At 37.3% G+C, this 25,863-nt stretch overlaps 1 protein-coding gene across 1 annotated transcript in view; it reads right to left on the bottom strand.

Moving 5' to 3' along the window:
• Positions 1 to 17,882: 17,882 nt before the first annotated feature.
• LOC103206154 (pancreatic alpha-amylase-like) overlaps positions 17,883 to 25,863 on the bottom strand; it is a 13,206-nt gene continuing 5,225 nt past the window's right edge. Inside the window, exons 6-10 of the mRNA XM_007951596.1 lie at positions 25,514 to 25,636; positions 25,318 to 25,417; positions 19,793 to 19,911; positions 19,573 to 19,698; positions 17,883 to 18,072 (exon numbers count right to left, since the gene is read on the bottom strand). Coding sequence (XP_007949787.1) covers positions 17,883 to 18,072; positions 19,573 to 19,698; positions 19,793 to 19,911; positions 25,318 to 25,417; positions 25,514 to 25,636 — 658 coding nt within the window. The remainder of the gene's footprint in view (positions 18,073 to 19,572; positions 19,699 to 19,792; positions 19,912 to 25,317; positions 25,418 to 25,513; positions 25,637 to 25,863) is intronic.

Below are 25,863 nucleotides of genomic sequence, written 5' to 3'. Positions count from 1 at the left end.
GAAATCCTAACTGTTCATAGTAAAACCATCTGTTGTCTGATCTAAACTTTGCTCAGCATCTACTTTAGCTCATCTTTCAACCGCTCCATTCTCTACTCTGTAGCCAGAGTCACCTTTCAAATCAGAAAAACAAAATAAAACACCACCACAACAACAACCATAACAACATCCCAACAACAACAATATCAATACAACATATATTTTCCCAAAATATCATCAATGAATTAACATTATCCTTAGGATAAAAGACCAAAGTTCTAACCAGAACTCTAACACCCTCCTGCTTCTGAAACCTCGGCTTATATAACTCTTCTCTTTAAGCACTGCTCTGGTTACCTAGTGCTGCTCTGACAAGAAATATACCACAAATGGTATGACCTTAACAAACAGGAGTTTATTCTTTCAATTTGGAGGCTTGAAGTCCAAGCTCAAAGTGCCTGGCTCTAGGGGCTGGGTGAAAGCCCCTCAACTTTGGGGTCCAGCTCTGCCTCTTGCTCCCAGCCCACTGGAGCTAGAGGCATTTCTTCACTCAGACAGCTGCTAGATGCTGAGTCTAGGAAGCCCCAAGGTTGACAAGTAAAAAGGCACAGTTCTGATATTACCAAACCACATGGAAGGCCATTAATTTAAGTCCATTGTCAATCCCAAGGTCGGGAGCATAGCACACTGTGGAGCAACGATGTGGCTACGTGCAGGGTCCAAGTGCGCCATAGGCTAGAGACGATTCCCAAGGCTTTTCCTTATATACAGGAAGCAGACCACATCCCAAAGCCAGCTAGCTACACAGGTGCATGGTAGATTCCACCAGGGAGTTGATTGCCAGTCTCATCATGGGGAATAACTACCACCAGCTGTCCAGCCACTCAACCAGGCTCAACCAGGTTGACACACAAACATAACTACCACAAGCGCTATTCTCTAACTTTACTAATCTTTTGGTTTTTCAAAGTGAACAAGCTTCTTTTTAGCTCCTTAGTTCAAGGAGCATTCTGCTCCTTGCAACTGAAATGTTCTTTCCTCTAGTCTACCCCTAGTTAATTCCACTCATCTTTCAAATCTTAGTGAAAAGGACAGTCCTCCCTGCATGTTTACCTTGACCCAGCACTAGGTCATGATGACTGTCTCTCCCTTTTCAGCACTCATCATAGCATTAGGTCTGTTTTGCTCTTTACTGAATTCCTAGTTCCAAAACAATTATCAGTAACACATTAGGCAAGAGACCAGTAATTATTTGGCTAGTGAATTAAGATAACTGAAAGGAAGAAGAAGAAAAAATATATCAATTTTGGAGGAGAAGATTGATATTGAAGATTACTGCATTAAAAATCATAAAAGTCACTAGGAAGTCAAATACTTTGGTGATACTCCATCGTGTTCTCAAGATGTTTAAGCCATACTCATTGCCATCAAGCTCATTCTGAGTCCTAGCTGTCCTGTAGAACAGAGTTGAATTGCCTGGTAGGGTTCCCAAAGCTGAAATCTTTATGGAAGCTGACTGCCATAGCTTTCTCCATCAGAGCCACTGGTGGGTTTCAAGCACCAACCTTTTGGCTAGCAGTCAAGCTTTTAACCACTACATCACCAGGGCTCCTTTTAAAAGCCACAAGAGCAATCCATTTTTTGTGAGTGTGCCCCAAGGAAGTGAATCAACAAATCAAATTAATCAAGTTAAAAAACAATATTGGGAAAATGATGGTACACTAGTCTAGATAAAATGTATTTGTAAACCATATTTATTATTTTCTGAGAGCTTTTTCATGTTTTTGTCCTCAGAAGGAAGGTTGGGCAATCAACTTCTAGTGATATGCCTCAGAAAGCCAACAAGGGATTGCTTTGAGTCAGATCTAAATTGACGACAGTGTGTTTTTTTTGTGTAATGACTTGTTAAAAATGTCTTGCTTTAAATGTTTCATTTTATCTGTAGAACTAATTCTACTCTGAGTCTGAAGGAGTTGTTGTTGAGTCAGTTCTGACCCGTGGTGATCCCTTGTATGTCTGAGTAGAACCATAGTCCACAGGCTCATCAATGTCTGGTTTTCTGGGGGCAGATTGCCAAGCCTTTCTCCCAAGGCACCAGTGGGTAGGCTTTAACCTCCAATCTTTCTATTAGCAACCAGCACATTAACTATGAGAAACTCCAGGCCTATTTATTTTTCTCATGAAAGGGAATATACCTATTTGTGTTGAAAAATAGCCAATATCCATCATTAGACTTTCATTTACAAGACAAAACCTAGCCAACAGATGTATAATCATGGGTATTTGGGACATTAACTCAGTGCCTGATCCAGAGCAAGCTTGGTACATTATGGCTATTGGTATTATTGTGGATTTCACTGTCATTATTGCTATCATTCAACTTCTAAGTGCACAGAGGTGCTAGATGAAAATATAATAAAAGCTTCCAAGAAGGCACTTATGTGTAACCAACCAAACAGATCACTTCCTGTGGCATAAAGCAAAAATTCAGAAAATTTTTGCAGAAGACAGAAACATTCCTAAACATGCATCCAAAGATTCTAAGATTTTCTATCTTGTGGATACCTCAACATAAATTCCTTTTTCCATTTTAAAGGTGACTAGAAAAAAAATGGGACTAGCTTTATTGAGTTTCATTTTTTCCTTCTGCTCTTTAGCCCTTCCAATTGTCTTTGAAAAATAAAAATAAAAATAAAAAACAAATCCAGCTAGATATAAAGACAAAATATCTGGCTATAGCAGATGCCGCTTACCATATGTAGCAGAAAATCAATAAATTTTAGAAGAAATTATTTAAGAACTCTAGTAAAAACAATACTTAAAAAAACAATAAAGTGAAAAGTGATATACACAAAGACCTTTAAAGGGTCTTTTCTTTCACCTGAAATTGAACACATGGACAAATACACAGTCACTTTGCTCTCTTTATTTTTGAACATAAACTCTGGGAAGAAAAAAAAAAGAAGAGAAAGAGAAATTAAAATGTGGCTAAGAGCCACTCACATCATCTATTTTTAGGTGCAAATAGGCTGGTTGAAAGTGTTCAGATACAAAGAACCCTAAGTGTAGACTAGAAAAGAAGGTGATATTTATTAATTTCACATCTGCCAAATGCAACCCCATATTTTTTTCTTTGATACGTTTAAAGGTTTGTGTGTTTTGTCAGTCATGAAATGGTTATATTTTAAACATCAATTCAGTTAGTGGACATTTATGGAGCACTTCTCTGAACCTCAATTTTCCATCTATAAAATGAAAAGAATATACTCTCATAGTTTGTTGTGATTATTAAATTAGAAATAATTTACAATATACTAATTACTATTGCTGGCTAACTCATTTCCTATTAACTCAGTGACTTAATTCTCTATAATGAGGAATGGAAAATGGATACTTTCTTAATGTCTAACTCAAAAAAAAAAAAAAAGAAAATCATGAAGCTTTGGAATTGGAGCAGAAAGTGATATTGTCATGCCAGATTCAGCCTGGATTCCATAGCCTGAAAACTAGTGGACAGAAAATCCCTGTATTGAATTTAGAGTTGTTTCTAATTCAGTTTTCAGTCCTGTAAGAATTCTGCTATCAGAAGCTTCAGCCTCAATTTGTTTATTATGCTCAGGCATCCAGTGAGTGCTGTAAGTCCACAAGTAAAGATTAAGTAAATTTGTAGGTTTACAATGAAAACTCCCATTAATCAATCAAACATATATTTATGAAATGCACAGCACTCTTTTAGGTGATTGAGAATATGTTATCCATGTTAAGTACAGGGATAATTGGGAAAGTTAAATATAACTTTATCTTATGTTAAAATTAATTATATATAATGAAGAAAATAAATTATATATAATGAAGTATGCAGGGCAGGCTGTTTGATTCCCAAAGAGGAAGATACACATGTGCTGGAATGAGCTGGGAAAGTTTCAGGGAAAAGGATGAGGATTTGTGAAGAAGAGAAAAGCTTAGAGGTGGACATAGTCCAAGAAAAAAGGTATGACAAAGGCATGAAAGAATGAAAGTAAGATTCTGTGTAGAAGTGAATAGATAAATTGATTAATGAGGTTGATTTATGGGATACTGTTCCCTGGGTGAGGAGCCCTGGTGGCACACTGGTTAAACACTCATCTGCTAATTTAAATGTTGGAGTCTGGAACCTGCCAGCCACTCTATGGGAGAAAATGTGGTAGTCTGCTTCCATAAAGATCACGACCTTATAACCTTTATGGGGCAGTTCTATTCCATCCTAGAGGGTCACTATGAGTTGGCATCGACTCCATGGCAGTAAGTTAGTACTAGGTAGTTCAAATGGTTAACACCAGCTGCTAACTGAAAGATTTGATTTGAGTCCATCCAGATGTGTCTCTGAAGAAAGGCCTGGCAACCCACTTTCAAAAAAATCAGCTATTGAAAATATTATGGAGCACAGTTGGACTCTGACACACAGGGGCCACCATGAGTTGGAATCAACTAGATGGGAACTGGTTAATGGAAAATAGCTTGGGAAAGTAGATTGGGAGTGAAAGTACAACAACCCACTTCCTGTCCAGGATTTTTTTTTTTTTTTAAAGGAGACTTGACATGCTCTCACACCAGCAATGCTACCTCTGAATCTGAATGTGTCACTCTATATACAAGATAATCATATACTTTCACTAGAAAATTCTAAGACCTATCATTCTTTATATTATATCGCAACAGAAGTAGTTTATTAATTTTTAGTGGTGTTCTTGGTGGTGTTACATTACCTTTACAGTTTGCTGCTGTCCATTTTCCCTTGAATCCTCCAGTAGTTTAAATGAAACTGCAGGCCACTTGTACATAGGTCTGACAATCTTTAAATCTCTTCGGATTTGCACAAACCTGTATTTGCCAGTTCTCACTCAGGACTTCTATTGTCATGTTTTGAAATAATTGATTTTGATTGACCACCTGCTTCCTGCTTACTATTTTTATACCATTGAGGATGGAAATAAGAGAACTATCCCTTGATATAACTGTCAGTCAAGTGACAACTCACATATCCGATGAAATTAAAAAAGGCCCCTTAATCTACCAAGAATGGGTGATTCTTGTTATACTACTGAATTAGTAGAAGAAACTTCACATCTAAAATTTTTCCTATTTTATAATGAGTATTAAAAAAATAAAGTATAAAATTGCATCCAGCAAAATACCCTTTCAATGATGGTATACTTAAAAAATTTTTATTTGAGAAGGAAAAATATTGCTTGATATAAAATATTTTCTGCCATTTCTTCTAAATGTATACTTATTTAAGAAAGACAGGCAAAAAAAGGAAGGAAAATTTTAAAAGGGACTAAGAATTCAGTAGAACTTCATCTGAGAATTAGAATGTTTCCTGCAAAATAAAGTTCCCTTTTGCATAGGAGTTTTTCCATTTCTCATAGTATTACTACATAGAAAAAATTTGGATGTGCCAGATTAGAGTTTCCTTTTTTTCTCTGTTCTGGTTTCTTATTAACTGAAAAGCCAAAGAAAGCATAATCATGATAGAAATGAAAACACTCCCGTTACTTGTTGTTGTTGTTGTTATGTGTCATCGAGTCAGACCTGACTCATAGCAACCCATCGTTGGGTTTCCGAGGCAGTATCACTACAGAAGTAGATTGCCCTATCTTCCTTCCCTGATATATAAGATAATGCAGTTTGTGTCAGTTGAAAAGGGGGCTTCCTAAAGGTGAACCACAGAATTAGGTGGACATTCCCACTCTCTCTCTCACTCTCTGTCTCCTGCTCTCTCTCTCTCTGTCTCCTGCTCTCTCTCTCTCTCTCCCTCCCTCCCTCCCTCCTGAACTGGGACAGGCCTCCTCTGGGCTGCAGCATAGCCCTTCCTAGAGGGAAAAAAAACAGATATTTTTATCTATGTATAAATCACTCTTTCACTGATTGAAAGAGTAGGAGCTTGACTACTTGTGCCCCATATTTCCTTCCAAATTCATCAAAAGGGCAAGTTATCTCATTTCTTCTAATGAGTAAATGGACAGAGAAAAGCCTGATTGTTACCCAACTGTAGCTATTCCTCAGGAAAAGAAATATAAAGCGGAGGAGGAAAAAAAAAAAAAAAAAGCTCTTTTCCACAATCTACTCCAGTAGAGATACCTCTTGGAAACCCAAGAAGGGGTCTCTCTGAGTCAGAAAAAAACTCAATGGCAGTCAGTTTGTTATTTTTGGTGTTTTGAAGTATAGCATATTGTATTAAAATTCCCCATTTTAAAAGAAGAAACCATATTATATGAGAACACTAGAGACAAAAAAAGATCTCTGAGTGATACAGACATACATTGCAGATATTGTGGGTTCCTGACAGACACCAAAATAAAACGAATATCACAATAAAGTAAGTGACATGAATTTTTTAATTCCCAAGTGTATTTAAAAGTTATGTTTACCCTATACGTTGTCCAATAAGTGTGCAGTAACATTATGAAACAGGTTGAAATATTGTGAGATTTACCAAAATGTGATACACACATGTGAAATTAGCACATGCTATTAGAAAATGGCTCCAATAGATTGGCTTGAGACAGGGTTGTCACAAACCTTCAATATGTAAAAAACACTGCATCTGAGAAGCACAATAAAGGAAAGCATAATAAAAATGAGGTATGTCTAGAGTTCTTTCTGTTTCTTACTTTCCTTCACTAATGATATTTTGATAGAAGTGAAGGGTCTTTGTAGTTGTCTTTTGTTGCTTTTGAATTCCTGTCCATGCCCCATTATTTTCCTTGGTATTCTTCCTCCTCTTTTTGGAACACTCCTACACTCAAGCAACATTTGGTCATCAAGAACTCAGAGAGAATATTCAACAACCAAAGACTCCCAGACTCCTCCAGTAAAAGCTTACGGACAAGAAGAAGTAGATGGTGCCTGGCTACCGCCATTGACTGTTCTGATTAGGACAGCACGAGACAGACCCTGATAGACAGGGAGAAAAATGAAGAGCAGAACTCAAGTTCTTAAAAAGCCCAGACTTACTGCACCAATTGAGATTAGAGGGCTCCCTAAGACTATTGACTGTGTCCTGATCTTCTCTTTAAACCTTGAACCACAACAATGCCCTGAGGTCGCCTTTTAATGAAATAACAGATTAGTACAAAAAATAACGGATATTACCCATAAGTACAGTGCTCCATTCAAAAACCATCACTATGAGACAAAACACTCAACAATTAGTCTGAAGCGAATATGAAAAGACAAGGAGGCAGGGAAAGTAAAGCACTCGAAGTAGTAAAATCAGAATGCAACTAAAAAGAATGTTGACACATTGCAAAAATTTGTAGTTAATGTCACTGAAACTTGTCTAGAAATTGTCAAATGGTAACCGAATTTACTGTGTAAACTCACTGAAAATATTTCCTGATGAAACATTACTTTTTTAAAAAGCTTATGAAGTCTTCCCCCAAAATAGATTTTGTTGTTGTTGTTGTTAAATAATCTGAAGAACGTAACCATTACTCAAAAGAAGCTTGACCTAATCCAGTGAGTGTTGTCCTTCTGAGAAGAGGGGGATTTGAACACAGAGGGAAGCTGGCTATGTGAAGACAGAGGCAGAGATTTGAACTATGTTGCCAACAGCCAAGAAATTCCAAGGATTGCCAATAACCACCAGAAGCTAGAAGAGGCAAGGAAGGATTCTTCCCCAGAGCCTTCAAAAGAGTTTCACTGTGCTCATTCCTTGATTTCAGACTTCTCCCCTGCAGAACTCTGAGAAAATAAATTTCTGCTTTTCAAGGTGCCCAGTTTGGAGTACTTTCGAAGCTATTTTCCACTAACCAGTTCCCGTCTAGTTGATTCCAACTCATGATGGCCCCTTGTGTGTCAGAGTCCAACTGTGCTCCAAAATGTTTTCAATAGCTGATTTTTTTTGGAAGTAGGTTGCCAGGTCTTTCTTCAGAGACACATCTGGATGGACTCAAATCCCAAATCTTTCCGTTAGCAGCTGGTGTTAACCATTTGAACTACCTAGTAATAACTTACTGCCATAGATTTGATGCCAACTCGCAGTGATCCTCTAGGGTGGAATAGAATTGCCCCATAAGGTTTACAAGGTTGTAATCTTTATGGAAGCAGATTGCCACATTTTCTCCCACAGAGTGGCTGGTGGGTTCCAGCCTCCAATATTTAGGTTAGCAGATGAGTGTTTAACCAGTGTCCACCAGGGCTCCTCACCCAGGGAACAGTATCCTATAAATCAACCTCCTTAATCAATTTATCTATTCACTTCCACACAGAATCTTACTTTCATTCTTTCGTGCCTTTGTCATACCTTTTTTCTTGGACTATGTCCACCTCTAAGCTTTTCTCTCCTTCACAAATCCTCATCCTTTTCCCTGAAACTTTCCCAGCTCATTCAGCACATGTGTTTCTTCCTCTTTGGGAATCAAACAGCCTGCCCTGCATACTTCATTATATATAATTTATTTTCTTTGTTATATATAATTAATTTTAACATAAGATATAGTTATATTTAACTTTCCCAATTATCCCTGTACTTAACATGGATAACATATTCTCAATCACCTAAAAGAGTGCTGTGCATTTCATAAATATATGTTTGATTGATTAATGGGAGTTTTCATTGTAAACCTACAAATTTACTTAATCTTTACTTGTGGACTTACAGCACTCACTGGATGCCTGAGCATAATAAACAAATTGAGGCTGAAGCTTCCGATAGCAGAATTCTTACAGGACTGAAAACTGAATTAGAAACAACTCTAAATTCAATACAGGGATTTTCTGTCCACTAGTTTTCAGGCTATGGAATCCAGGCTGAATCTGGCATGACAATTATCACTTTCTGCTCCAGTTCCAAAGCTTCATGATATTCTTTTTTTCTTTTTTTGAGTTAGACCTTAGGAAAGTATCCATTTTCCATTCCTCATTATTGAGAATTAAGTCACTGAGTTAACAGGAAATGAGTTAGCCAGCAATAGTAATTAGTATATTGTAAATTATTTCTAATTTAATAATCACAACAAACTATGAGAGTATATTCTTTTCATTTTACAGATAGGAAAATTGAGGCTCAGAGAAGTGCTCCATAAATGTCCACTAACTGAATTGATGTTTAAAATATAACCATTTCATGACTGACAAAACACACAAACCTTTAAACGTATCAAAGAAAAAAATATGGGGTTGCATTTGGCAGATGTGAAATTAATAAATATCACCTTCTTTTCTAGTCTACACTTAGGGTTCTTTGTATCTGAACACTTTCAACAAAACTATTTGCACCTAAAAATAGATTATGTACCATAGTTTGGTCACCCACTCTTCCACTATAAATCTAAGAGATAGGTCCCTTGTCAGAGATGTAATTATTGGCAAATATGAATTTGTTGCTGTCATTTTTGTTATGTGCTCTTTCATGGTGTCGATTTCTTTATTCCATATAATTTTCTATGTTGAGCTCTTTTTGTTTATGAGTCATATTATCACTTCCTTTACTGTTGTTGATTTAGTATTTGCTGAATATTTATGCTGGTCCTCTTTTTTGATGTGAAGGTTTATCATTTTTCTTTGAGGTTACCCTGTGATTTATAGTTTTCTTCCCAAGTTTAGAACAGTCTGTTCTATCTGGTGGTTGTCTTCACTTCCATACCATCTAGAAGTTCTGTGACAACAGTTTTTTCCCTCTTTTTGGTTTGTAGTTGTCCTCATTTGTCAATTGATGTATCCAGTTCCCTGTTTAGAATCTTGTAGGCTTCTTTACTTTGGATACTTCCATAGCTGGGTTGGTTTCTGGGTTACATCATCATGTGTGTTAATGGTCAGTTGTTGTTGGCTGTTGTTGCTTCTCTGTCCAAGGGGCTGCCTTTAGCATCTCTTGTAAGGTTGGTCTGGTTTTAACAAATTCCTTTAATTTCTGAATATCTGGAAATGTCCTAATTTCACCATCACATTTGAGGGACAATTTTGCCTGGTATATAATTCTTGGTTGGAAATTTTTCTCTTTCAGGGTTTTGGATAAACCATCCCATTGCCTTCTCGCCTGCATGATTTCTGTCAAGAAATCTGAGCTTAGTCTCATTAGCTGCCTCTTGAAGGTACCTGTTGATTTTTCCCATGCTGCTTTCAGGATTCTTTCTTTGTCTTTGGTTTTGCTGAGCTTGATGATGATATGTCTGGGTGATTTTCTTTTGGGGTCTATCCTGTTTGGGGTTCGTTGGGCTTCCTGAATGGATGTATCCTCATCTTTCATCATAGGAAAATTCTCTTCCAACAAATCTTTGACAATTTTCTCTGTGGTCTTACTATTCTCTTCCTGTTCTGGAATTCCAATTACATGTAGATTATTCCTTTTGATGGTATCCCAAATGAACCTTAGGCTTTCTTCATTCTGTCTTGATCTTTTTTCTGATTGATCCCTTTCCAAAAATGTGTTCAGGTATTTGCCTTCAATCTCACCAATTCTGTCTTCCATTGATTCAATTCTGCTCCTTTGCCCATTCAATGTCTTACCTATTTTTGAAAATTTAGTATTAATCTTCTGGATTTCTGTCTGTAGATTATGTATCATTCTAATTTTTCATTTATTTTGTCATTTTGTTCTTGTATTGTTTTTTGAAATTATTCTAGGGTTTTCTCTGTGTTTTCCTTGACCTGTCTCTCAATTTGTTGAAGATATATCTTAATATAATTCTTTCAAATTCCTTATCAGGGGTTCCAGTGCTGCATCTCCTCAGGGTTGTGTTTTGGGTCTGTGTCCTGGTCCCTTGTTTCTCTTGCTTTATCTTGCTTCTTTGTATGGACTGTGATGCTCTGTTGTCTCTGAGGCATTGTGATGTTTTTGTGTTTATATTTAATTGGTGATTGTATGTTGCAGTGACTTGTCCATGATTTTCGTTTTCTTTGTTTTGTTTGTATGTTATCTATGCAAGAAGGGCACTGTGCTGTGCTTGTCTATTCATTAGTTGACAACCTTATACACTTACCACCTGTTTTCTTTCCTGTTGTCAGTCTCTCGTATGTCCCTGCCAATGTTGGCAAGCACAGCCTATTCTCAGGTCCCTGAAATCCGAATGAGAATGCTGTCACTATCAAAGTCAAAATGGTTGCAACTTGTAATGTTCAAAATGGTTATGCCCTCAGTCACATTAAATATCCAAAATGGCTGCCGTGTGTAAACAATCAAACTGGCTGTGCCCCTAGACAGTAGAAAGTCAATAGCTCAGGTTTTCTCCCCCATTGCTGTTTCCCTTCATAGTCATAGGCCACCAGTGCAGTCATCCCTGCAGCCCTTGGTGACCAAGGCTAATCATCAGGTCAATTCTCAGGTCCCAACACCATTTGGAAATATTCAGCCTATTGGTCCTGTCAGAGTAGCTGATAGTCCGCAGCTCCGATAATCTCTATACTCACTGTTTTTGATCAGGTTTTTCCACTAGTTGGTGCCTAATCCACTTCTGTATGGTTTATTTCAAAGCTCAGAGCTCTAGAATTATCTTCTATATCTCTTTTGATTCGTTTTCATTTCTTTGTTGAAGTGTGTCTGTTCCACTTGTTGCCTATTCCTCCATCTTACCAGAAGTTGTCTCTGTTTTTTTTTAAGTATTGTTTTTACTAGAGTTCTTAAATAATTTCTTCTAATTTTTTTTTTTATTTTCTGCTACAAATTATAAGCTACATCTGTTATAGCCAGATATTTTATCTTTATATCTAGTTGGATTTGTTTTTTATTTTTATTTTTCAAAGACAATTGGAAGGGTTAAAGAGCAGAAAGAAAAAATGAAACTCAATAAAGCTAGTCCCATTTTTTTTCTAGTCACCTTTAAAATGGAAAAAGGAATTTATGTTGAGGGATCCACAAGATAGAAAATTTTAGAATCTTTTGGATACATGATTAGGAATGTTTCTGTCTTCTGCAAAAATTTTCTGAATTTTTGCTTTATGCCACAGGAAGTGATCTGTTTGGTTTGTTAAACATTAGTGCCTTCTTGGAAGCTTTTATATATTTTCATCTAGCACCTCTGTGCACTTAGAAGTTGAATGATAGTAATAATGACACTAAAATTCACAACAATACTAATAGCCATAATGTACCAAGCTTGCTCTGGAACAGGCACTGAGTTAAAATGTCCCATATATCCATGATTATACATCTGTTGGCTAGGTTTTGTCTTGTAAATGAAAGTCTAATGATAGATATCAGCTATTTTTCAACACAAATAGGTATATTCCCTTTCATGAGAAAAATAAACAGGCCCGTAGTTTCTCATAGTTAATGTGCTGGTTGCTAATAGAAAGATTGGAGGTTCAAGCCTACCCACAGGTGCCTTGGGAGAAAGGCTTGGCAATCTGCCCCCAGAAAACCAGTCATTGATGAGTCTATGGACCATGGTTCTACTCGAATATACAAAGGATCACCACGGGTCAGAACTGACTCGACACAGCTCGTTCAGTTTCACAGGTAGAATTAGTTCTACAGAAAAAATGAAACATTTAAAGCAAAACATTTTTAACAAGTCATTACACAAAAAACACACTGCCGTTAAGTCAGATCTGACTCATAGTGACCCCTCCTTGCCTTTCCGAGGCATATCACTACAGAAGTAGATTGCCCAACCTTTCTTCTGAGGACAAAAACATGAAAAAACTCTCAGACAATAATAAATACGGTTTACAAATACATTATTAGTGTACCATCATTTTCCCAATACTGTTTTTTAATTTGATTTGTTGATTCACTTCCTTGGGGCACACTTCCAAGAAAATGATTGCTCTTGTGGCTTTTAAAAGGACCCCTGGTGACGTAGTGGTTAAAAGCTTGACTGCTGGCCAAAAGGTTGGTGCTTGAAAACCATCAATGGCTCTGATGTAGAAAGCTATGGCAGTCTGCTTCCATAAAAATTTCAGCCTTGGGAACCCTATCAGGCAATTCTACTCTGTCCTACAGGATAGCTAGGACTCAGAATGAGCTTGATGGCAATGAGTATGGCTTAAACATCTTGAGAACATGATGAAGTATCACCAAAGTACTTAACTACCCAATGACTTTTATAATTTTTAATGCAGTAATCTTCAATATCAATCTTCTCCTCCAAAATTGATATATATTTTCTTCTTCTTCCTTTCAGTTATCTTAATTCACTTTCCAAATAATTACTGGTCTCTTGCCTAGTGTGTTACTGACATTGTTTTGGAACTAAGAATTCAGTAAAGAGCAAAACAGACCTAATGCTATGATGAGTGCTGAAAAGGGAGAGGCAGTCATCATGACCTAGTACTGGGTCAAGGTAAACATGCAGGGAGGAGTGTCCTTTGCACTAAGATTTGAAAGATGAATGGAATTACCTAGGGGAAGACTAGAGGAAAAAACATTTCAGTTGGAAGGAGCAGAATGCTCCTTGAACTAAGGAGCTAAAAAGAAGTTTGTTCACTTTGAAAAACCAAAAGATTAGTAAAGCTAGAGAACAGTACTTGTGGTAGTTATGTTTATGTAGCTGGGCCTGGTTGAGTGGCTGGGCAGCTGGTAGTAGTTATTCCTCATGATGAGACTGGCAACCAACTCCATTGTGGAATCAACCACAAGCAGCTGAGTAGCGAGCTGCCTTTGGGATGTGGTCTGCTTCCTGTATATAAGGAAAAGCCTTGAGAATAGTGTCTAGCCTATGGCCTGCTTGGACTCTGCACGTAGCTGTGTTGTTGCTCAGCAGCCTGGGACTGACAATGGACTTAAGTTAATGGCCTTTTGTGTGGTTTGGTAACATCAGAACTGTGCCTTTTTACTTGTCAAACCTGGGGCTTCTTAGCCTCAGCATCTAGCAGCTGTCTGAATGAAGAAATGCCTCTAGCTCCAGTGGGCTGGGAGCAGGAGGCAGAGCTGAACCCCAAAGTTGAAGGGCTTTCACCCAGCCCCTAGAGCCAGGCACTTTGAGCTTGGACTTAAAGACTCCAAATTGAAAGAATAAACTCCTGTTTGTTAAGGCCATCCCATTTGTGGTATATTTCTTGTCAGAGAGGCACTAGGTAACCAGAACAGTGCTTAAAGGGAAGAGTTGTATAAGCTGAGGTTTCAGAAGCAGGAGGGTGTTAGAGTTCTGGTTAGAACTTTGGTCTTTTATCCTAAGGATAATGTTAATTCATTGATGATATTTTGGGAAAATATATGTTGTGTTGATATTGTTGTTGTTGGGATGTTGTTATGGTTGTTGTTGTGGTGGTGTTTTATTTTGTTTTTCTGATTTGAAAGGTGACTCTGGCTGCAGAGTAGAGAATGGAGCGGTTGAAAGATGAGCTAAAGTAGATGCTGAGCAAAGTTTAGATCAGACAACGGATGGTTTTACTATGAACAGTTAGGATTTTATTCGAAGTGAAATAAAAATTTAAGATGTTTAAAAGGGAAAATTTATTATTTGATTTAAATTTTATGAATATAATTGTGCAGTCATTGGTAAAATCAATCGAAGGAGTAAAACACTTGAAAGAGACTAGTTGGGTAATTATAATGTAATGCAGGCAAGAGAAGAGGCAGACTTGAATGAGGAGGTGGCGGAGGATATGATAGAAGTGCAAGGAATCAAGATATCTATTTTGAAGGCATGATTAGTAGATCATGCTAAAGTTTACCTGAATGGATAGGAAGCGTAGTTGAAAGAAAAAAAAAAAAAAAAAAACCAAGAACTTACCTATATCTGGTAAATAAATTATGGAATGTAGAGGAAAGCAAAAGTTTTGTGGAAGAAAATGAAAATATGAAGTTTCCTCTTTGGATATGTAAAATTTGAGATGTGTATGAAATACCAGTGAGCTCTGGTGGTGTAAAGCCTAATGCATTTAACTGCTAATCAGAAGGCAGACAATTCAAACCCACCAGCCACTCCTCTGAAGGAAGATTGGGCGATCTACTTCCATAGAGAGACCGCCTCAGAAACCCAAGGAGGGGCTATGAGTCCAATAGACTCAATGGCATTGAGTAATGCACTGGGTAAGGCATTAGGCTACTAACCAAAATATCGTTGGTTCAAAACCACCAGCTGCTCAGCAGGAGAAAGATGATGCAGTCTGCTTCTACAAACTATTACAACCTTGGAAACCCTAAGGGGGAACTTCTGGAACCCCCTGAAATATCACCATGAGTACAGATTGACTTGATGGCAGTGGATTTGTGAAACATCAAAATGAAGTTGTCAAACATTTGTTGGAAATATAAGGCTGAAGTATCATAAAATATCTTCATTGGATGTACACCTCTCCATACGACAAGATGGGCTTTAAGTCTGTGGAAACGATTGCAGTCATGTAGGAGACAGACGATAGAGAGTGAAGAGAATTAGATCCAAATGAGTCATACAGAAGAAGATTCAGTCAAAGAATCTGAAAATAACAATTAGTGAGAGAGAAGGAAAACAAGGAGAGTAGTTCACCAATGAACCATGCTGTGAAGTTAGATGAAGATGGAGATTTCATTAGGTTTAGTAACATACATGTCATTGGTGACATAAGTACAGATTCAGTGACGTGATGATGATGAAAACTAAATGTTAGAGAGAAGAAAAGTAACTGAAACTAGGGAGGTGACAAATGTGTGATGAAACTACAGAAGTTTAACCAGGATGGATTCCAAAGAAATGAGGCTATACTAGAAAAATATCTGGGGGTCAAGCATTTTTCGTGGCAAGAGGTTAGTACATGTAATCTGAGGGATGAATCTGGAAGGATTACCAAGGCAAGAGAGAGAAAATAATCTAAAATAAAGTCCTCAGGAAATTGTTTTTGAGAATAAAGCTTGGCATAATTAACAAAAGGCAGGAAACGGCATTTTATAGAATGGATGCACTTGCTTCATTATAACAGGGTGGGGGGGGGAGAATAAGATGGTGGAGGTAAGTACAGGCACATTTGTAGGTAGAAAGAAAGGAAAAAAGTTTCTGAGTATGCCTTTTAGTTTTTCATTTACATGTAAGAAAAACAACAGAGGTCATCAGAAGGCCTAGGAGAAAGCTTAACAAGTACCACATTTAAACATTAACACCAAACACCAAATCAGATGAGAAGATCAGATGGGGGTCAGTGAACAGGAGTATACTCTAGACCAAGGATAGATTCAGCAGAGGCTAACCTTGCACAGATACCAGTGATACAAAATACCTGCAATGCTTACAGAAACAACAGAAGACAGACATAGAGTAATCCCTCTCAGACACCCAGACACTGTGGGAGAGAGATCCATTGGATCTACCAACTCAGGACTATAGTACTGGGGGACACCAGACTCAATTGGCACAGCAAAATACATAAAAGTTTGTTCCTCATCCTACATTGGGGAGTAGTGACTAGGGTCTTAAAAGCTTTCAAGCAGCCATCTAGATGCAGCTAATGGTCTCCTATCATTGAAAGGGAAGAATAAAAACAGGGGCACTTGAAAGTAATCAGCCCTAGGGCACAATGGCCCTTGAGACTAGAACTAGATGGTGCCCAGCTACCAATGCCAACCACTCAGGAAAGGATCAAATCTGGAGATCCTGGATAGAGTGGGGGTGGGGGGAAGGGGAACAAAATCCAAAAACTCAATTATGATCAGAATTACTGTTGGATGGAGTCTGGTGAGATCCCCAATATTGTGGCCCTGGGATACATTCTGGGCCTGGAAAAAAACTCACTCCCAAAGGCTGGCTCTCAGCCCAATAGTAAACAAGATGTACGCACAGACCGCTCAACCCAGGGTGATGGACCCACACACTCTATGGAAATGCAACCCTTGGAGCAATTGACCACGAGGCACCAGAGGGGCAACATTCACAAGGAGGAAATGCAGGACACACAGGAGTGCATAACTATTAAGACCATGTGGGGAGGGGTTACTGGGTGGGGGGGGGGAGGATACTGGGTTTGGTTTGGGGATGGTAAACAAGGAGTGAAACTAAATGCACACATAATGTAGAATGTAAAACAAACTCTGTTCTGTAAACTTGCACCTAATGCACAATAAAAATAAAAATAAATATTTTTTTTTAAAAATGGGATCATATAAACCTTTAGTTTTCAACTTGTTAAACAAATAAATAAATGAAAGTCAAGGTAAAGGCCAATGAGTAGCTAGAGGGTTAGGGAGAAAAAAAAAGGGAATGTGGTATCATGAAAGCCCTAAATAAACATTTATATTAGAGGTGAAGAGAAGAAATAAAAAGCCATATGACAGTCTAAAGTCAAGTAATTAGAAAGAAATACAATTTTTATAGGTAGAAGCTCAGTATACTTAAGAATTGTAGATTATATTATTAAGGCTTCTTTTATCGTTTAACTCTATTAACTAAAGAAGTGCTGTCATATTGTGAAAACTAAGCAAATGCAGTGGCTTTGCATGGGGATATTCATTAAACCCACCATCACCACTCAGTGCCATAGAGTCGATTCTGACTCATAGCGACCTCCATTGCGCTTTCAAATCTGTAAATCTTTATGGAAGTAGATTGTCTGATGTTCCTTCTCCAGAGCAGCTGGTGGATTTGAACTGCCAACCTTGTGATTAGAAGCCAAATGCCTTATCCACTATAGCACCAGAGCTCCCTATTCATTAAACCAGCTATCCCTAATTAATTTCTAGAAACAATCTACAGAATTACAGGCAGACTTGCATTCAAAATACAGGACTGGGCAAATGGTGTTTAATAACAATAAATATATTTTAAGATGCTTTTCTGAGTTTAGAAATGTCTTTGACAATAGATTAAAGGGTATCTTCTAACTCATAGCAAAATGTTATTTCAAGTTATCTTATTATTGTAAACTTTTATGTAATTTGTTACACTTTTCTTAGTTTGTTGAGTTTATTACTTATATACTTTACCAGAGAAATAATAAATCATAAGTATTAAATCTATATATTAAAAGACATACACAGGTATTCTTTGGGCTATGCATATTTAATTTAAATTTTATAATTTAGATTCAGCATGAATTGCAATAAATGGATCCTCAGCAGAGTTACTGATGGAAAAACTAGCCTTGCCATCACCAGAAACATGGATTTTAATTCCCGTGCAGTCGCTACCAATTTTATCTCCAGAAATGACATCACAATATGTGCCAGCTGGAAGACCAGTTTGCAAAGTTGAAGATAACGCCCTGTAAAATAAAATTTAAGATGTAACTTTAATTAAAAAAAAATACAAACAGTCTTTAAAACAAAAAACAACTTAATTTTGTGCCTTAGCACTCGAAGCAGTCAAAGTCTCAGAGAGAAGAAAATCCATCACAAAGACCTCTCATACAGATCTGAACAGATTTCTCAGGGCCAAAAATAATATTTAAAAATGAACTAGTAATTCCTTACAGTAGAAAATATTACCATAAAATTAAGCTTAAAGATTATCAGCGAAGACTTGAGGGAGTTGCCACGTTTAGATAAAATTATTACCTTTAGTAAACAAAAATATTTTAAATCAGTCCTCATTTGAATTAAGAAAATACCAATTTATCTCAAAAATTTCAATGGATTATCTCATCAAAAATCCCATTTTTCAACAGGCTATAATAAATTTGGGCTACAGGAAAAATAATCAGGCATTTCTGTGAAAAAGAGAATGGTTTGAAATATAAAACTGTTTTATAAAGAATTACTTTGTTTCTCCTCTCTGCAAAAGATTAAAATTAAAAGGACCAGCCATGGACTGTTTTGGCCAGGAAGTTGACAGAGAAGTTGACTATTTTTTCCCAGTAAAATATAATTTAGCCTAAATAAGTTAAGTATAAATGGAAACTGGCCTTGGACTAAGACATTTCAACTGTTAGAAAAGATGTAGTCTGAGCCCCAGTTCTACGTAGGAGGAAACCAATATACCAGAGGCCAAGGACTAATGAAAGGCCAGTAATAAGAAGTTTCAGAACTAAAATTCAAAAATCTCCTGAGACAAATAACTGACAATAAGGTACATATTCTTTATCATATGTTTTGAAAATTACTTGGACCACGGAGACACCAAACCAAAGCAAACTCACTGCCATGGAGTCAGATGTGACTCATAGCGACCTCTCCTTGGGTTTTTGAGGCCGTGTCACTACAGAAGTAGATTGCCCAACCTTCCTTCCGAGAGTGACTGGTGGATTTGAACCACCAGCCTTCTGGTTAGCAGTCAAATTTTTTCGGCACTACCCCACCAGAGCTCCTCCAAGGAGACAGAGAGGTGAAAAAAGGACACCAAAGAAGAAGATATGAAAGTATTAGGGAATGATCTGGAAAAAAAGTATTTCAGTATAGAGAAAGTATTTTAAATTACTAAAAAATAGAACTACAAGACATGTCTTTCTAGAGTCTTCACAACTCTGATTTAGCTACTTTATGTATTTTGTGCATGGTGCATGTGCATGCATATGCATGTGCATTATGTACACACATGCTATGGAAGGGCACACAAAATGCACTTTGGTGATAACAGAAACCCACTATAAATAGCCCAGGAGAATAAAAGCCATCACCTCTCTTCTGCTTCTTTTCTGATGCCTATTTTTTCTCCATCCAGTGACTGAAGGGATTTTTCAGGTATCACAGAAAAGTGGAAGAACAGTAGGAAAAAAAGAATAAGAGCACATTGTACAAGCTATTATTCTAAATTGCTATCTTCTTACCAGTCATCGTTGTTAAAGACAATGAATCCCCTGTTTCCCCTTCCAAAAGCCACTTGGTTGCTTCCATTATCCCACCAGTTTGCAAAAGGCTGGCCATCAACTACATTACGGAAAACAACCATATTCCTAAAAAGAAATAAAATAAAATGGTGATGAATGCTTCAATAGTTGAAAATGAAAATTCCATTATTAGGCCATATTTCTAAACGAATATTCTTACCTTATTTGACGCCATCGATGTTCGCAGACCCAGTCATTGCCGCAGGTAGTGTCTGGATTAATTGTAACTCTTTTAATTACTCCATTATCATTTGGTGGCCCAATCCAATCATTAACATCCTTAATTTGAAAAAGAAAAAAGCTCAGATTTTAAACATTACATATACTTAACCTCTTCCTTTCCAGTACACCCAATCAATCTTTCTGGCTGTTTGTTTCTGTCTCTGCAATATTTAGACTCCAATATCTTTGGTATTTTAACATCCTTTTTTACAAAGTTCCTCAGCCCAGACTCATTTTCCAGTGCTTGTATTTCAAACAGGGGTTGGATTTCTTTATTCTCCCATTTTCTAAGAAACTGCAATGGCTTATTAATATCACAGTGTGAGTAATCCTGCTGGCACAGAGGTTAAGCCATTTAAGTTGCTAATGGAGAGTTCAGCGATTCAAACCCACCATCTGCTCCACAGGTGAGAAATGTGGCCATCTGCATCTGTAGAGATTTACAGGCTTGGAGAAACCCTGTGGGGCATTTGTATTCTGTCCCATCAGGTTGCTTTGAATCAGCACTGATTTGACAGCAATAGTTTTGTTTCTTTGTTTGGTAGGCAATGAGATGTCACTGAACAAGCAAGAGTTTCAGTGCCAGAAAACTCCTATTACAACACAGGCTCTTTTACTGCTAGATAAAAAAACGTAATAAATTTGAACTAATGGTCAGATGGAGGAATAGGCAGACAAATGGCACAGACCCTCTTCAACAAAGAAAAGAGAAACCAATTGACAGAGATACAGAAGATAATCCTGGAGCCCTGAGCTTTGAAAGAAACTATATAGAAGTGGATTAGGCACCAACTGGTGGAAAAACCTGAGTGAAAACTGTGAGACTGAGATGGTCGTAACTGCGGACTGTCAGGTACTCTGACAAGACCAATAGCTTGAATACTTCCAAGTGGTGTTGGGACCTGAGAATTGACCTAAAGATCAGCCCTGGTCAGCAAGGGCTGCAGGGATGACTGTGTTGGTGGCCTATGACTAGGAAGGGACATAGCAAGGAGGGAGGAAACCTGAGCTGTGGATTTTCCACTGTTCGGAGGGTGCAGTCCTTTTGATTGTTTACACACGGCAGCCATTTGGGATATTTAAAGTGATTGAGGGTGCAGCCATTTTGAATGTTTAAAAGCGGTGGTAATTTTGGATATTTAAAGTAACCAAAGGTACAGCCTTTTTGAACCTTTACAAATGGCAGCCATTTTGGATTTTAAAGTGACAGCATTCTCATTCAGATTTCAGGGACCTAAGAATAGGCTCTGTTTGCCAAGGTCAGCAGGGACATATGAGAGGCTGACAACAGGAAAGGAAACAGATGGTGAGTGTATAAGGACTGTCAACTAGTGAATAGAAGAGCACAGCGCAGTACCCTGCTTGCATAGATAACATACAAAGAAAACAAAAATCGTGGGCAAGTCACTGCAACATACAATTAAATATAAACACAAAAATGTGACAATCCCTCGGAGACAATAAAGCATCACAGTCCCCACAAAGAAGCAAAATATAGCAGGATAAACAAGGGACCAGGATACAGACCCAAAACACATCCCTGAGGAAGATGCAGCATTTGAACTCTCCAATAAGGTATTCAAAAGAATTATATTTAGGTATCTTTAATGAATTGAGAGGCAGATCAAGGAAAACATTGACAAAATTGAGGAAAACACAGAGAAAACACTCCAAAATTTTCAAAAGACAATACAAGAATAAAATGACAAAATAAATGAAAAATTAGAAATGATACAAAATCTACACACCAAAATCCAGAAGATGAGTACTAAATTTTCAGAAATAGATAAGACATTGAACAGGCTAAGGAGTAGAATTGAATCAATGGAAGACAGAAATAGTTAGTGAGATTGAAGGCAAATACTTGATTACTTCTTTGGAAAGGGATCAATCAGAAAAAAAGATCAAAACAAAATGAAGAAAGCCTAAGGTTCATGTGGGATACCATCAAAAGGAATAACTATGTATAATCAGAATTCCAGAACAGGAAGACATAAATAAAACCACCGAGAAAACTGTCAAAGATTTGTTGGAAGAGAAATTTCCTGGTATGGAGAAAGATGAGAATATATCCATTCAGAAAGTCCAACAAATCCCAAACTGGATAGACCCCAAAAGAAAATCACCCAGACATGTCATCATCAAACTCACCAAAACCAAAGACAAAGATAGAGTCATGAAAGCAGCATGGGAAAAAACCAAAAGTTACCTACAAGGGGCAACCAATAAGACTAAGCTCAAATATCTTGGCAGAAGCCACGCAGGCGAGAAGACAATGGGATGATATATATAAAACCCTGAAAGAGAAAAAAATTCCAACCAAGAATTATATACCAGGCAGAATTGTCCCTCAAACGTGATGGTGAAATTAGGACATTTCCAGATATTCAGAAATTAAAGGAATTTGTTAATACCAGACCAACCTTACAAGAGATGCTAAAGGGAGCCCTTTGGATAGAGCAGCAAACAGCAAACAACAACTGGCCATTAACGCATTTGATGATATAACCCAGAAACCAACACAGCAATGGAAGTATCCAAAGTAAATAAGTGTACAAGATTGTAAACAGGGAACAAGAGACATCAACTGACAAATGAGGACAACTAAAACCAAAAAGAGGGGAAAAAAAAAACCTGTCTTTACAGAACTTCTAGATGATAGGGAAATCAAGACAACTAAAAGATAGAACAGACTGTTCTAAACTTGGGAAGAAAACTATAAATCACAGGTAACTGCAAAGAAAAATGATAAACCTTCACATCAAAATAAAAAGAAGACCAGAACAAATATTTAGCAAATACTAAAACAATAGCAATGAAGGAAGTTAATAGCACAATTCATAAACAAAATGAGCTCAGCATAGAAAATTATATGGAACAAAGAAATCGATACCATGACAAAGCACGTAACAAAAATGACAGCAACAAATTCATTTGCTGAGAATTACATAGCTGGCAAGGGACTTATCTCTAAGATTTATAGAAAACTCCAGTGCCTCAACAGCAAAGGAATTAACAATCCAATTTAAAAAACAGCAGAAGACATGAATAGACACTTCACCAAGGAGGATATTCAGGTGGCCAGCCATACATGAAGAGATGCTCATGATCATTGGCCATCAGAGAGCTGCAAATCAGAACAACAATAAGGTATCGTCTCACTCCACACTGATGGCAAGCTTGAACGAGACAGAAAAAAATGCTGGCGGGGATGTGGATAAATTCAGACTCTCCATACTCCTGGTGGGACCATGAAATGATATAACCACTGTGGAAAGCAGTATGGTGATTCCTTTGAAAGCTTGAATTGGAGATACCATTTGACTCAGGAATCCCATTACTGGATATATATCCCAGAGAGGTGAGAGCCAAGACAGGAACAGATATATCCACACTCATGTTCATCACAGCACTATTTACAATAGCAAAAAGATGGAAACACCCAACATGCCCATCAGTGGAAGAGTGGATAACCAAACTATGGTACATGCACACAATGGATTGCTATGCAGCACTAAAGAATAATGTAGAGTCTGCAAAACACCACATTATACAGATGAATGTGGAGGACATTAAGCTGAGTGAAATAAGTCAACCACAGAAGGACAAATATAGTCTTAGTTCATTGTTGTGGAGGGTCAAGGAAAGGTTTATATATGGAGGGAAACTTTCTTTGTTGGTTGCCAGAGGTGGGAGGGAAAAGGAGGGTACACTGCAAAAAAAAAAAAAAAAAATGCATTGACCCATTGTCATCTGTCACTTTAACTTTGTGTGTGTCACTGTACATAAATTATATTTCAATAAAATGAATTTAAAAAGGTAAAATACTTAATAAATACATTTAATTTCTCTGACCCTCAGTATCCTCATCTATAAAATAAGGATAGTATTTGGTGACTGTAAAAAATAATGCAATTTATTGTGAAAGTACTTTGGATGGAAAAATTGCTTAATAAATATTAGTATCAATCTTCCTTTTGGTTAAGAGTACTAATCAATTCACCACAATATTCTGTACTAAATTGACCAAATCTTCAATATTTCTTTTTTCCTGATTGGTACATTAAAAAATAAATAAATAAAAATTACAGGGGAAGAAAACAAAAAGTCTAGGAGGGTCATTAGTGTCAAAATCATATGATGAATAGTAGAGAAAACTGAGTTATTAGCGTGGACAATGTTGAAAAGGTAAAGCCCATCAAATATTTGAAGAAAAGCTATGGGAGAAAAAAGAAAATAGTCACAGTCCTAAGAATCCTAAGGTCGAAAATAATACCCATTCCAGCCACTCCTCAGAAGGAAGATGCGGCAATCTACTTCTGTAGTGATATCGCCTTGGAAACCCAAGGAGGGGTCCCTGAGTCGGGTCTGACTCGAGGGCACATCACAACAAAAACAAGTGGAAATTTTAAGAAGTTGGTTCAATTTAGAGAGATGACTTTTAAATATTAAAGCTATCTAACAAAGGAATGGGTTGCTATACAAAGTGCTGTTGTTGTTGTTATGTGCCCTCCAACTCACTGAAACATCTCCCTGGGTTTCTGAGGCAGTATCACTACAGAAGTAGAATGCCCCATCTTCCTTCTGAAGAGTGGGTGGTGGATTTGAACCACTGGCCTTCTGGTTAGCAGTCAAGTGCTTTAGGCACTATGCCACCAGAGCTCCTATACAAAGTATTGAGTTTCTCAAATTGAAAGTAATCTAGAATAAATGAATAATGTCTGTCTGATGTATAATGAAGAAGATTTTCTGCTTCTGGTATGAAGTTGCTTTAAGATGCTGCTTCTGAGAGCTTCAGTGTTTTTTTGTTGTTGTCGGCTTTAAAAAAAAAAATCTTCCACCAGCATTCCAAATACTTTCAAAATCTTGTTTCTCAGTTCCTTTTAAAATTCACTAGTCATATTATTGTCTTTGTCATTTTTCTCATTCTTATCTTTCCTCCAACAGTCAGAAAATTTCTCTTCTTTAATATACATAATTCCTTTCTTTATATAAGAAACTTCGCTATTTAACCTCAGCCTCTGCTCATCTGGATCATTTATTTGCTTTGCATTCCAAAGAACTTTTTCTTTTAAAAGTATTTAACAATATTTTTACTCCTCTTCTTATGAGCAGGCACTATTTTAAGCTCATTACAAGTGTTAACTTGTATAATCCTCGAAGAATCCCTACAAGTACCTATGAAAAGAATATACACATTGCTGTTCATTTTAAAGGTTTTTTGGAGGGAGATAGAGCTATCATATTTCTGAAACAGCTTGCAAACCATTTGACAACATAGACCATGAATTTTAATTCTTCAGCATCTACTGTAAATCCACTTAAATCAGAGCCCTGAGTCAAGTTTGTACTTAATAAAGATTTGTTAAGTAGGTAGTAAATGTAACAGCATTATGCGAAACTAAACCAAAATATCCTTCCTCTTCTTGAGAAGAAGATATTTTGAACAACTCAAAAACTTACTTTTCCGTTCTCAAAACGTCTTGGCCAACGGAAGCTTGACATTACGCGTGTAAATCCATAAGGATGAGCAAGCATAAATCCAACTCCCATTTTATACAGTCTGAATGACATAAAATGATATTATTGTAGAAGAAAAGAATATATTTTTTTTACTGTCATTAAAAGGTAGATAAAAACGAGGAAAACTTCTTCCTACCTAGGGTCCCAGAACGTAAGAATAGATGCTCCTCCAGCTCCATGTCCTCGCTGATTGTCATGGTTATCCACAAAGACAAGTGCTCTGTCAGAAGGCATGAAACCCCAGCCTTCTCCCCAGTTCCTATTTAAAAAAAAAATAGTAACCTAAGTGTGTATATCTTTTTTGCATGTTTGTTGTTGTATTGTGCCCTCGAGTCGGACCTGACTCATAGCAACCTCTCCTTGGCTTTCAGAGACAGTGTCACTAAGGAAGTAGATTGTCCAACCTTCCTTCCGAGGAGTGGCTGGTGGGTTTGAACTGCCAGCCTTCTGGTTAGCAGTCAAGTGCCTTAGGCACTATGCTACCAG

This window comes from Orycteropus afer, unplaced genomic scaffold (assembly GCF_000298275.1).
Source record: "Orycteropus afer afer isolate SDZICR_OR568_19922 unplaced genomic scaffold, OryAfe1.0 scaffold00301, whole genome shotgun sequence".
NCBI classification, from domain to species: domain Eukaryota; kingdom Metazoa; phylum Chordata; class Mammalia; order Tubulidentata; family Orycteropodidae; genus Orycteropus; species Orycteropus afer.
Note: the sequence above shows the minus strand (reverse complement) of the source record. Positions and strands in the feature narration are given on the sequence as shown.